The sequence below is a fragment of the Erinaceus europaeus genome, chromosome 8 (assembly GCF_950295315.1).
Source record: "Erinaceus europaeus chromosome 8, mEriEur2.1, whole genome shotgun sequence".
Lineage (NCBI taxonomy): Eukaryota > Metazoa > Chordata > Mammalia > Eulipotyphla > Erinaceidae > Erinaceus > Erinaceus europaeus.
The window spans coordinates 56,082,733-56,097,510 of NC_080169.1; the positions used below are offsets into that span (position 1 = coordinate 56,082,733).

The 14,778-nt window shown below is 36.2% G+C and overlaps 1 protein-coding gene across 4 annotated transcripts in view; it reads right to left on the bottom strand.

The window, feature by feature from the left end:
• CDK14 (cyclin dependent kinase 14) overlaps positions 1-14,778 on the bottom strand; it is a 722,913-nt gene that overhangs the window by 162,680 nt on the left and 545,455 nt on the right. For all 4 annotated transcript variants that reach the window (XM_060196252.1, XM_060196255.1, XM_060196254.1 and 1 more), the window contains one exon: positions 12,921-12,969. In XM_060196252.1, coding sequence (XP_060052235.1) covers positions 12,921-12,969 — 49 coding nt within the window. The remainder of the gene's footprint in view (positions 1-12,920; positions 12,970-14,778) is intronic.

The window sequence follows — 14,778 nt, forward strand, 5'->3', positions numbered from 1 at the left end:
AAAAGCTTTTGTTATAAACTGATCAGAATTCATCCTCTAGCCTGAACTGTCTAATTTGAGAGACACTAGTTACATGTTACTATTTAAACTTACTAAAATTAAAGTAAATAAACAATTGAGTTCCTCAATTATGCTACCCACATTTTAGATTATAAAAATAGTTACATGTGGCTGATTGGTAGCTACCTTAATGGACAATACAGAAAAAGAACAGTTTTCATCAGTGTATACAGATTTAATGGGGGTATTGCATCAGACCCTAAAACATGTGCCGTTAACTACTGTAAATTTTAAAATTTTAAAGAATTTAAAATTCTTTTTTTAAATCTTCATTTATGGGGGCCAGGTGGTGGTACACCTGGTTAAGCACACATGTCATGGTGCATAAGGATGCAGGTTTGAGCCCCGTTCCCACCTTCAGGGGAAAAGCTTCACGAGTGGTGAGGCAAGGCTGCAGGTGTCTGTCTCTTTCCCTCTCTATCACCCCCTTCCCTCTCAATTTCTGGCTGTTTCTATCCAATAAATAAAGATAATAAATTTTTTTTTAAATCTTCATTTATTGGATCGAGACAACCAGGAATGGAGAGAGTAGGGGAGGTAGAGAGGGAGAGAGGTCTGCGGGTGTCTATCCTTCCCCTCTCTGTCTTCCCCTCCTCTCTCCATTTCTCTCTGTCCTATCTAACAATGACAATATCAATAACAATAATAACTACAACAATAATGGAAAACAAGGACAACAAAAGAGAAAATAAATAAAATATTTAAAAAAAGAAGGTAAGTTATCATATAAGGAAATACCTAGAGTGGCAGACAAGCAAATCATGGGGCAAGTTTCATTTGGAGAAAGAAAAGAATAATCTACTTATCACATATATTTCCTTCAGATAAATAGCAGTCTTCTAACCCCTTTATTTCCTTCAGAGTATGCTGCCCTCTACAGGCCATGGGGATATATACAAATATAAAGATATGCATAAGTTAGGTTTCCGTTAATTCCAAAACAATAGAAGCATTAATAAAGGTTTGATGGAAAAAAGAGGAGGTAATTGGCTATATATGTTGCTTGAAAAGCTTCAGAATTCATATGAGAAACAATATTTGCAAGCCTCTAATAAATATGACCTCTTTAATAAGTATTACCTTTTTAGGTGGCATATATATATAAGAAATTATAGTGTCATCCTGTCATGCTATCCTATCATGGCATTTCCTCCAAGAATTACAAGTTCGTTGTAGTAATTTTCCTTTGTTTTTTTAATATTTATTTTATTTATTCCCTTTTGTTGCCCTTGTTTATTTTTATTGCTGTAGTTAATATTGTTGTTGTTATTGATGTTGTCATTGTTGGATAGGACAGAGAGAAATGGAGAGAGGAAATGGAGAGAGGAGGGGAAGACAGAGAGGGGGAGAGAAAGACAGACACCTGCAGACCTGCTTCACTGCTTGTGAAGCGACTCCCCTGCAGGTGGGGAGCTGGGGGCTCGAACCGGGATCCTTAAGCCGGTCCTTGCGCTTTGTGCCACCAGTGCTTACCCTGCTGTGCTACTGCCCGACTCCCTATTTTCCTTTGTTTTAAGTGGAGAAGAGAGGGCATAGGAAAAAGAGAAAGATGAATGGTTGTGGTTTGACAGGTTTTACTAATATCTCCAAAATATATCAGTATTGAGCTATAAACTCAATAAAATATAAAAAATAAAACTAGATTCTGGCTCAGAAAGTAAAAGCCAGTTCACGAAAGGCATATACATCATTGTATCCCGGTTAAGAGTTTAATCTTTTAGGCTTTGGCTCAGTGAAATGATGAGGGAAAAAAGGAGGGGGAAGGCTAAGAAATGAGAAATTCCCTTCATCTTTACTTCAAATAATTTTATTTTTCTGCAACAGTTATGCCATAAACACACACACAGATGGTAAGTTTATTGGTTTAGTCACTAAAGGATTTAGCTGGACAAACATCACAAAGATGATGGATGATTTAATTGAATTTATGATCAAATATTTTCCATTGCAGAAAAGAGTGGGAAATCACTTATGGGGAAATTTGAATAATTTAAAGGAAATTCTCTGTTTGGCATCATGTTTGTATACAGAGCCATGAGGGATTAAATACAGTCAAGCACAAGCAAAACATTCATGTACAGATACATAAAGACATGCAGTATAACAATGTGAGGCCAGAATACTCATCTCTTGTGCTAGTATTTCTATCTCATTTGCAATTTGAATAATAGCACCCACATATAAATTTAATCAGTATGAAACTTCAGCTGTAAGCCATCACTAAATTTTTCTAAGATTTCCTCCAAATGCTGAAATATTCTAAAATGTTCTCTCAATTTAGACAAAAACCAACAAATCTGGGGTACTGTATATAGGTGCATTTATTTGTTAAAGACAAAGTGAAGTCTACTGGTAATGACACTTTCATGATACTTTGTAATACAGGACTTGTGTCTTAAGAGGTATACTTGGTTCAAAGTCTGAAAAATAAAAGTTAGTTACAGGAGTAGGGCAGTGATGCATTTGCTAGAACACACATTACACTGCCCAAGGACCCTGTTCAAGGCCCCCACCTACATCATTGTGAGTAGCAAAGCAGTGCTGCAGGTGTCTTTCTTTCTTTCTTTCTTTCTTTCTTTCTTTCTTTCTTCCTTCCTTTCTTTCTTTCTTTCTTTCTCTCTCTCTTTCTCTCAATTTCTGTCTCAATCCAAAATAATATTAATAATTAATAATGACTATTATTAATTATTAATATTAGTAGTAGTATAGAAAAAGAATCAGAAGTAGTAGTAACTTTTGAAATCTCCTGCTCATTTGTTCCTCAGCAGTGATAAGTAAACCAAACTAAGGCCATACTCTTTTTTAAAATTTAATTTTATTTGTTTGTTTTATTTTTTTTAATTATTTTTATTTATTGGCTAGAGACAGCCAGATGTTGAGAGAGGAAGAGGAGATAGAGAGGGAGAGAGACAGAGACACCAGCAGACATGCTTCACCACTTGTGAGGCTTTCCCCTTGCAGGTGGGGGCCAGGGGTTTGAACCTGGGTCCTTGTGCACTGTAACATGTGCAACCAACCAGGTGTGCCACCACCTGGCCCCTAAGGTCATACTCTTAAACTTTATTTGGTGTGTTTACAATAAGTCATTTACCATTTCTATATAAAAGCCACAGATAGCAAGAGTAAGTTTTTTTTTTTTATCTTACCACTAAGATTCCTCAGACAAGTGACCATCAAACCCCTATAAACTTGGTTTAGGTGTACCCATCAGTTCATGTGTAAAGCAGATTATAGAAAAGGTTTAGTGTGCTTTAAACTTGGTGATAGTGCTTGTCTATGGATTCTTTGCAATCTAAGAAAAGTCACAGATGGATTTCAAGACTCAGGAAAATAAGTTTCACATTGCACAATACTATTTGTTAACATATCACTCATAGGAAGACATTGTTGGGGGAGGGGGACTCTAGTATCTACACAGGAAGAATGATTTGGTGACCAAATAGCACATGTTCCTTATAAAGGTAGAAGGAACATTCTAGAATATGAATGAGGACCCTGAATAGCAGTGATATTCATGTCCATGGACAAGGAATTATTTGGAACTGAACTAAATGTTGTAACCAGCAGGGACAGAACCCTTGTTCAGAGAACACAAATGAGATACACTAGAATTTGCCAAAATTTCCATCCATTTCCATCCATCCATACTTTATTCAGTCCTCACAATAATCCCGTCAGCTGCTTTAGAGATTGAAAAACTGGAGCTTGGAAAAGTTAGTGAGCTTCCTGAAAAGCATACAGATGACTAGAATTAGGAATGACCCCTTCAAAACCAAATTATGCTGGCTTCAGGCATTTTCTCATCGCTTGTGCCAAGAATTATCTTCTGGCACTCTGCATCCTTACAAGGTCACTAGACAGAGTCATCTACTCAGCAGATGTTGGACACTCATTCTAATGTGACTAGTCTATTAACTCTATTTTCAGGATGAATAGAACTGGAGTTTCACTTTTATGGAAGCTTCCCCAAATAAAGAAGGGGATAAAGGGAACCCCTAGTTTCCACAGATTGGGTCTCTTTTTCAATTTTAACTTTGATGATAATCAATCAGGGTTTCAAAAAGTGCAGAATAGATACAAAAGATGATAGAGTAGTTGTTTACAAAAGTATCTCTCTCTTTAGTAGCTTATGTTCATGTGAGGCTGATAATTCAAACATTTTTTTTTTTAATGGAGTACCAGGAAAGGAACCTGGGGCCTCATGAATATGTAATACCATTGAGCCTCCTTTCCGGGTCTAAATTGTATTTTCTGTTATTGTTGTAGTTATTACTGTTGTTGTTATTGATGTTGTCATTGATGGATAGGACAGAGAGAAATGGAGAGAGGAAATGGAGAGAGGAGGGGAAGACAGAGAGGGGGAGAGAAAGATAAGACACCTGCAGACCTGCTTCACTGCCTGTGAAGTGACTCCCCTGCACGTGGAGAGCCGGGGGCTCAAACTGGGATCCTTACGCTGGTCCATGCACTTTGCACCACATGCACTTAACCCGCTGTGCTACCGCCTGACTCCCGTATTTTTTTTTTTAAGTGGGAGGGAAGGAAGATATAGAGAGGAAAAGCTATCACCTATGCAATGATGAACTTAATGGTGTCCTTAGTGCTTCCAAGTGGTACCAAGAGCTTCACCACTTGATGTTGTACATTTTTTTAAAATTTTTTTTCTCCTTATTTTTTTTATTGGGGAATTAATGTTTTACATTCAACAGTAAGTACAATAGTTTGTACATGCATAACGTTCCCCAGTTTCCCATATAACAATACAACCCCCACTAGGTCCTCTGAATCCTTCTTGGACCTGTATTCTCCCCACCCACCCACCCCAGAGTCTTTTACTTCGGTGCGATACGCCAATTCCATTTCAGGTTCTACTTCTGTTTTCTTTTCTGATCTTGTTTTTGTACATTTAAGTCATTAAGTCATCTCTTAGCTCCAACTTTTTTTTAATGAAAAGAAAATTAAATCATAAAATGTTGAGGACTTTGTAACAGACTATTAATAACATAAAATTTTTTTTAAAAGTGTTGAGGAAAAGTATTACATGTCCAGTGTTTTTAATATCTAGAAAGCAGCTTTAACTTTTGCATTTCTGTTGGTTCTTCTCTTTAAAAAAAAAAAGTTGCCATTCTCAAGGACTTGAAACTGAGGAATAAACATATGCACTCGTAAGGGCCCAGTGAGAGCAACCTGTATCTTGATTTGGGAGGCTTATGCAGAAAATGGAGGCTCTCTCTCAATAGCATCTCCAATGTGGTAGAGAGGAGGCTGAGCCTTTACAATATGTTCTAAGTAGAGTTAGGGGAGATCAAGGGGCCTGGGAACAACAGCAGAGAGGTGAATTCTTCAGGGAGTTCAAACAGGGTAGAGAACTGTGTGTCTAACCTCTGGCAGTTCCCAACAGAAAAGAGAGAAAAAGAACACGGATAGAGAAAGGAATAGCAATGCTTGCAACAGGCAGTGCCCCTCAGGAGGGAACAGCGTGGCTCCTGGAGGGAGGAGGCCGAGGGGAAGGAATGTGGGCTTGAAGTTCTTTGATACTTCTACTACTCCCTTTGCAGATTTATTACGTTTATTGGATCCTCCAAAGTGGCTACCTTCTAAGAATGTTTACTAATAAAAGACAGGGTGAGAAGCAAAAAAATAAATAAATCTCTGGACACTTGAGTGCAAAAAATACAGACTATTGAGTGTAGAGTTTACAAAGCATCAGACATTCACACTGTATTATACTGCTGGGTACTTAAAATAAATGAATAATTTACATGCCAACTGACAGCTGTGTTGACCAATGTGACAGCTAGCAGGGCTGTTTGCAATTTAAGTTAATTATATTGCACTAAAATTAAAAATTCCATTCTTAAGCCACTCTAATCACATTTCTGGGGGCTCGGTGGTTATAGGAGTTCACGGCTGTGGTAGTTATAGGAGTTGACTGTACCGGTAAGTGCAGATAATAGATTTTCATCATCAGAGAAGGTTCAGTAGGGTAGCACTGACCGAGGGTGTACAGAAATGTCAGGTCAAGCTTTTAGTTATCTATTTAGTTGAGTGTGAGTCTTCCCAAGAACAAATTTCTTTTTCCCTATACTAAGGAAGGGAAATTATCACTTCATTATACACAATTCACTATCCACTGTGAACCAGGACATGAAGAACTAGCAGGATGTATATGCTTGTCATCTCAAGAGCAGGCAAAACAAACTTTGAACTGATAAGGACTGAGCATATCCCTGTGCTCTGTTTCATCCCCTTTACTCACTTATGGAGAACAGAATGGCCCCTAAGGTGTCCTGCTAATTCCCAACCACCTTAAAGATAATACTCTACATGGAAAAATGAATTTTGCAGATATAATTTAGGTTACAAGTCCTTAAAACAGGAAGACTAACTTCAACTATATTAGATGTGCCTAGAGAAGCAGAGAACTTTCTTCTACAAAGACAGAGGAAACAGAGCAAAAGGGATGAGAAGCTCATTGTACTGGTGACTAGAAAGACAGGTAGTTTAAGGTGCTGACAATTATCATAGGAAATGGGGTTAAACTAACCCCATTGGGGAAATATAGAAACAGGCTGGGGGCACAGGTTAACTTACCAATGTCCATATCCAGCAGAGAAGCAATTACTTTTGAACTCCCATTTTCTGTACCCTATAAAGTGTTGGTCCATAATCCCAGGGGGGGTAAATGATAGAGAAAGTAAACCAGAGAGCTCTGTACCCCTATTCCATCAGGACCCAAAGCTTTTGTCACCAGGAATCTTGTTTTTATATCATCAATGAAAGGGAAGAAGATCTGGAAAACACCAGAGGAAGCCAGGCACTGTTTCTTTTGTCTGAGAGAGATCAAGAAAAAAAGCAAAAGATACCTGCAAGTAGTATTAGGGCTAGTGGTGATTTAGAAAGGAAGTGAAGGCAAAACCATTGAAAACATGGGGAAAATATCTGTGTGTCTGTTTGCTGTCTGTCTATCCAGATATAGACAGATAAATAGTTATAAGCTCAGTCCATATTAGCAACCTTGGGACAATTACTGCTATTTCCAGGGGAACACAGAACTCTGCTGGTGGGAACTATCTTTTAAAAAGTTTAAATCAACATTACATCACTAATAAAAAAAAAATCTAAAAAAAAAAATCGGGGAAAAAAGTGAACTTTAACTTTATGACCAGTAAATTCTTCCAACCAACTGAAAGAGCCTAAAAGCAGTCTCTTCCGACAGAGTTTCCAGATAAGAGCCCAGACCTACCAACACCTTGATCTTGGCTTTGTGTGACCAAGATCAGAAAAGCCAGCAGAACCCATGCAAATGTCTGCTCACAGAAAGTGTGAGAAAACATATTTGGGGTATGTCATGTCAATGAGTTTCAGGTTACTTGTCACTAAAGCCACATTACATTTTGAAAAAAATGGAACTTCTTCAGTTCACATTTTAGAATCTGCTTTAGGAAATGGTTGGGAAAACTCTGATTTTATCATACTATATACAGACAAAAGGAGGAGCCCAGGTGCTCTTGGAAGCTCGGTAGAACTTCAGTTTTATTCCCTAATGAGCAGAACGGCAGAAGGAAGGTATTAACTGCACCATAAGTGTATAGTTTTGGGTGAGGAGTCCAACACATTATCTGAAAGGATGAAAAAACAATGGTAGCTGCCAACTCTGAATGCTGGCACATACAGCCAATTAGTAAGAGGGAAGATGAGTATTTTCTGTCTATCAGAACAGGACCAAGAATCTCATGGCAAATATAACAAACAGCATAGAGTCTGCCCTCTGGTCATCATCTGGGCTTTGGAATAATAGCAAATTCTTCTGTGCAAAGAGAGAGATATAGGCAAAAAAATCTCCCGTGGGCAGTGGAAAGTGGGAAGTAGGCTCTTACTTGTACAACCTGAGTGGGTGGCTGGCAGAACTTTCTGTTCTAGAACTTTAAGACTTACAAATCTGCCATATGCCTATGGCACTACTTCAGACAAAAGAGGTCTGAGCTGATGATAAGGAGTCAGCCTGATGCAAACACTATTTTCCAGAAAAGAGGAAGTCAGGCTTCCAATCTGCCCCAATTCTCTGCTGTCTATAACCTAGATTGGAAATGAGTGACATCAGGCCCCAAAACAGATATCCTAACCCAACGTTGTAGTAAGAACACAATAAAAGAAGATATTGGTATATTCACTTGAACAGAAAGGGGTTTTAAATTAATAAAATATCTTCCACAAGATTTACTATGGGGCATACACTCCAGGTTTTTATTTTCAATAGGACTGATCATTTGACCTCGCTGAACAATGTTTTTATCATCATTATTATTAGAATTTCAAGCTATAAAATGTAGATGGGAATATCTTCCCTGACTAATTTTCAAGTAATGTTTAAAGCTATGGGCATGTGACATAACATAAAGCAAAGTTTGTACTGCAAAAGGCTGCCCAAATCACCACCAATAGTTCTATAACATCTATGACCATGGAACAAAGAGTATATGTTAAGCCTGTGTTTCATATGTAATTACAAGTATAGTTGCTACCATTCTGCCATTATCTATAACTATTATTAGTTGTTGAGGGGACTAAGTGATCTGATTAACATCACATGTGATACTTTTCAGCAATTGAAATAATGATTCATTGAAAATGAATGCTCTCCAGAAATTGCTGTGAACTGAGGCTTCCAAGCAGGTAGATAGATGAGTCTTTGGAATATCCAAACAATAATATGTATGGATGGTTGAGGTCAGAAGAACAGACCTTAGATCTGATCATCCATGTGCAAAAACTGTATTTTCTTTTTAAATTTTATTTATTTATTTTGGAAAGACAGGGATCGAGAGGGGAGAGAGAGAAAGAGAGAGAGAGAGAGAGAGAGAGAGAGAGAAATAGAAATACTTGCAGCACTGATTTACTGCTCACCAAGTTTACCTACAGCAGGTGGGGGCAGGGGATTTGAAGTCAGGTCCTTGTGCATGGTAATCAGCTCAACTGGATGTGATCCCAAACACTGTATTTTCAAGGACACTGAATGTGGGGAGGAACTACACCACACCTAGTTTCCTAATGTTAGACTCAAACCCACAAAGCTGTGCAGTTTACAAATGCAGCTCCAGTTCATTCTCTGAGACCAGGTTTCTAAGATGTTTGCTTTTCTATCTGCTATAAAGCTTGTCACTCACATAAAACCACTCCTTTAAAAAGTGCATTGGTGATGGAAAGAATAATTTCTTTGGAAATATTGTGAGAAGAAATCTCCAGGCACTAAATAAATTAAAACTGTTATTTTGAAGTATAACAAAAAAGATCAACAATGAAGAAAATGTGAGAGTGGAGTATTTAAAAAGATCTTGTTCAACTCAACTGCTCCTCCTAGTGTCCATACACTGCCATTACTTTCCCTCACATTGCTAAACAAATGGCAATGGAGTTGAAACTATTTTTGTATAACTTTTTAATTTTTTATTAGTGATTTAATACTGATTTGTAAAATTATAGAATAACAGGTGTATAATTCCATACCATTCCCACCACCAGAGTTCTGTGTCTCCATTCCCTTGTTTGGAAACTGCATTTGTTTCTCCCAAGATTACAGATATTGGTTGACAAATATTTTTATATCTATCTACCTATTATCTATATTGATATATATTTGCCCACTGTTTCTATATTCCTGCCTTCTCTTTCTTTCTAAGTTACACTTACTACTTCTGAGAGCCCTTCCTTTTTATTTTTATTTATAAAATGGAAATTTTGATAAGACCATAGGATAAGAGGGGTACAGTTCCACAGAATTCCCCATCCCCAGAGCTCCATATCTCATCCCCTGCCTTGAAAGCTTTCCTATTCTTTATCGCTTATTGCTCTGGGAGCATGGACTCAGGATCATTATGAGGTGCAGCAGGTGGAAGGTTTGGCTTCTGTAATTGCTTCTCCACTGAACATGGATGTTGGCAGGTTGATCCATACCTCCAGCCTGTTTCTTTCTCTAGTGGGGCAGGGCTCTGGAGAGGTGGGGTTCCAGGACACATAGGAATTGAAAATTTAATTTACTTTGCATTGTCATCATTTTAGAAAATTTTACATCAACTTAAATCAGGAGAACAAAGCAGAGAACAGGAAAATAAGAGAACCAGAACTGAGTGAAATTTGCTATTCCTCTAAGACTCAAGTATAGTCGATTTTATGCATATATGACACAGTTGCCTAACAAGTAGTCTTTGAAATTAAAGATTGAATAGGATAAATATACAAGAACACAACGTTTGGTTTATGACTATTTCTACATTCAAATGTACACAGGTGTTTTTTCTCTCTCTTATTTCTACAAGTGTAGTTTAATTAGAATAGCTCTGTATTTGTTATACATTTTATAGTATCAATTTTAGGAGGGAATCCAGTCAGACTTAACGAACAAGAAGGGCTATTAGCAGAGCTAGAGAGTGTGGGTGGAGTAAGAAAGACAAGGTTGGCCTATACCTATTCAAGTCTGTGGACTTGCTTTTTCTTTGTTAGCTAGGAGGTATGTTCTCCAAAGCTGTCTTTTGTGATTTTGGTGGTTTAATGTTAGCTCTCTCTTTCTGTTACTTTCAGTCCTCCAAAATTGTTCAGCTATTAAAAGTTCCAAAACAAGCAAATGTGTTCCTGGAATCTCTATCCTTCACTTTGCTGCAGAGCATATACTAATATGCTGTTCTTCAGCCAAAATAATAAAAGATCTTGTAAGTAGCTGAAATTCTTGGTTGATTGCACATACATGTCAATGCAAGACAACTATAAATAGATCTAGAAGAAAAATAATAGGGACTTTATAATCTTAATGAAATAAAAGGGGACATTCTGAAGGCAGTTAAAAAACAGTACATGCATTTATAAAAATTAAAATTTCTCTCCTTTTAGTTCAAAATTCATTTTGAGTGGGGAAAGCTCATATGCATTATGTACTTCAAGTATGGGGGGATAAAAGAACTTTCATATATATACATTTATTATTCTGAATCCAACAATTATGATTTCTTCTTTATATTTTCTTTTTGAGTTTAGATACCTACTGGATCCTTTGAAAAATTTCTCTCTTCACTGCTTTATTTTTTCAGAATACTAAAAAAAAAAAAAATCCTTCAAAGAATAAAACTATGCCCATGGTTACTGGTATATAAATGAAGTCAGTAGGGAATAGCATGGGTGTTACCTTGAGCAAACTTGGCCCCAGAGTAAACTGGGTCAGTTGTGAAAGCCTTTCAAAGAGACTTAAGGATTCATTTTTCCAGAAATCTCAAGAAATTTTTACTGTCTTAGGCAAGTTATCATGCCCACTAAATTTAATAGCTGATTTAATACATGTTTTTAAAGACATTGTTACTGACTTCTGAACGGTGACTTACTTTCTAATATTAACCTACCTATCTTACATTAACCCATCTAAATTAAAATCAAATTAGTTTTTGTAAATAGTTCACTTTCTTTTGAACCTTTTACTACTGTACAAGAGAATTTACCAATTGCTTCAGTTTTGTAATTGTGCTGTGCACAAGCAATTTAGCCTGCAGCAATGGAGAAAGTCAAGCACTTATTTAAGCAGTCTTTAAACACACTCCTCCTGAATGGAGACCTCACTCTGAAGTGAGAAATGTTAGAATGCCCATTATGGTTTCAAGTTTACGAGTCCATTTGGAAGGAGAACCAACAATATAACTCATACTTCTAAATTCTCAGCCCTTTCTACACTGATTATGTTTGAATTCAAAGATACGATAGCTTGACTTTTGAGAATTTTGGATAAAACACTGGGATACCAGAAAGTAAGATTTTTCATAATATTTGTGGTAGTGATTTTATGACTTTTTTTCTGAAACAAAACCTGAAGGCAACAAAAGCCAAAAGTTCTGAGGGCTTACAGCTAGCATAATTCTAAAAAAGTTATGCTTATAATCTTAAAATCTTGTCCCAAGGGGCCAGGCAGTGCCGCACCTGGTTAAGTGCACACATTACAGTACACAAAGTCCCAGGTTCAAGCCTCTGGTCCCCACCTGTAGAGGAAAGCTTCACAAATGATGAGGCAGGGCTGTAGGTGTCTCTCTGTCTTCTTCTCCCTCTCTATTTCCCCCACTCTTCTCAATTTCTCTCTGTCTCTAACCAATAATAAATAAAAAATATATATATTTAAAAAAATACTTTAAGTATCTTGTCCCAAGCTCAGTATATTCCTTAAAATGTCATAAAAATAGTCTCAGGATGGAATTCAGTTTGTTAAAAGTAACTAAATGAAAAAAACAACTAAATGAATTATACTTTTAAAAAAGCATATATGTCTTGGTATAGATTAAATTACGTTAACCATAATTCGCCCAACTGACTAAAGTGACTTACAATAGAAACTAAACAATAGAAACTAAACAATAACACATTTACTTAGCACCAGTAAGTTTACGGAAATTACATGAAAGGTGAAAAACTTTGAAAGATCAGTTTTATCTAGCTCAAAGGTGGTCACCAATATATTGGGTTGCCAGAAAAATGACATTTTTCCACGCAAAAAAAAAATGCATCTTGACTTTTCTAACAACCCAACAATATTTTACATTAGAAAGTCAGTCTTTATATTGTATTTAATAAGTGCAATTTTGCAATTGTAAATGTTTCTAATGACAAGAAGATTAATGGAATGAAATTTGAAATAAACAACTCTGAGGCAAAATTACATTGCTCTGGGCACCCAAACTCATTCAGTTAGGACTCAATGCCTATTTAGTGGTTAAATAAAAGCAAGCATGTATAACTGAACACAATTTGGAAAAAAAATAACACATTTATAAGAAGACTATTTTATATTGAAAGAAAGAGAGAGAATGAGTACAATCTTTATAAAGACTTACTTATTCCATGCTTGTCTAAGGTTTTTAGAGCTGTACAGGGTAAAGCGTTCTGAAATAGAAAAAAACAAAAAAAGGTAATGATAAACAATCTTTGTTTCAAATGTATATATTGCTAGAATGCTAAAGAAAACCCAATTTTTAAAACAGATTCAATTTAGCCATAGCTGTAGTATCTATACTAAGCCTTCACCTTTAGACTGGGCAGTTATAAAGAGTAAAACATGAAGACTGGAATGTTTTAAACAATAAACTTTTAAAAAATTTTTCTTTATTGGGGAATTAATGTTTTACAGTCAACAGTAACTGCAATAGTTTGTATATGCATAACATTTCCAAGTGTTCCATACAGCAATACAACCCCCACTAGTTCCTCTGCCATCCTGTTTCAGGACCTGAAACTCGCCCCCACCCACCGAGTCTTTCACATACACCAACTCCAGTCCAATTTCTGCTTAGTGATAATAAACTTTTTTTTCCCCATACAAACAACGCAGTTGATTTCTTAATCTGGTCCCATACTAATAGTATCTCAGAATAAATTTTAATTGAGTCAAAAAGATAAACATAAATTCCAAATATACAAACTGAAGGTAGATTTATATAAGAATATTGACATAACAACATCACGGTCAAATGAGATCTGCTGCTTTTTTTCTGTGAAAATATCTCTGCCTGAATACAGCAACATTGGTTCTCCTTTCTTACACTATATAGTATTTATACATGCTCAAACTATCAACCTTTTTTAATGTATGTTTACATCTATTAATTAGCAGTCCTTACCATATTTTAGTTGAAAATAGCATGCTTCCTTTAGTAAGTTAAACAGTAAAATGACACAGATAGATATTAATCTCATCTGTTTCTTATTTTCATTTCTGATATTACAGCATTTGTTAATGACAGTGTATCTCTTTTTGCATATTTTTATGTTTATAGTGTGTACTCTTTAAAATTTATTAACTTTATTTAATTTGATGGAGACAGAAAGAAATTGAGAGGGAAAGGAGACAGAGAAGGAGAAAGAGACAGAGAGACACCTACAGCCCTGCTTTAACACTTGTGAAGCTTTCCACATGGAGGTGGGGACAGGGAGCTCGAACCAGATCCTTGCACACTGTAGTGTGTGCACTCAACCAGGTGTGCTACCACACAGCCTGTTTATAAATATAAACACCTACATAATAAAGACACAACTTAAAAATTTTTAAGTAGATTTTTTTTCCCATGAGGTAGAAAGTAAGAGAGAGAGAGAGAGAGAGAGAGAGGGAAAGAGAGATATCAGAATATCATTCCAATGTGTGGGTGCAGGGAACCTCAGGCATGCAATTCCCATGGGCAGAATTTATGTGCACATCAACTAAAAAATTAATGATTTCTTTTTAAATTAATCATGTTTCTTTTAAATAATTTAATACTCAGAAGACATTTTTTTTGTAAATATTGGTTGGTGGTTTCTTTGTCAGTGCTAACTGCTTTTAAATGTTAGTCTTAAGGGAAAGACTCAAGCAGACTGGGTTTTGTTGTGGTATATGTCATTTATAATAAGACCATTAGATTTATGAGAACAACAAAAAAATAAAAACACACTCACCTAACGCTCCTTCTATATAGCTTACTCAAAAGAGTGACTGGAAATACTGCATAATGGTTCAATCATTTAACTATTTATTGAGCAACTATTGTATGCCAAGATTATTATGACTGTACTGAACAGAGATAGATACAATGAGATGAGGCCAGTGTGGAATTATTCAAAAGGTAAAGCTAATAGGATTTATAGATAAATTGGCTGTAAGAGTATAACAGGAAGGCAGGATACCTAATAGAATACTTAGTGATCTTCAGTTTCTAAGCT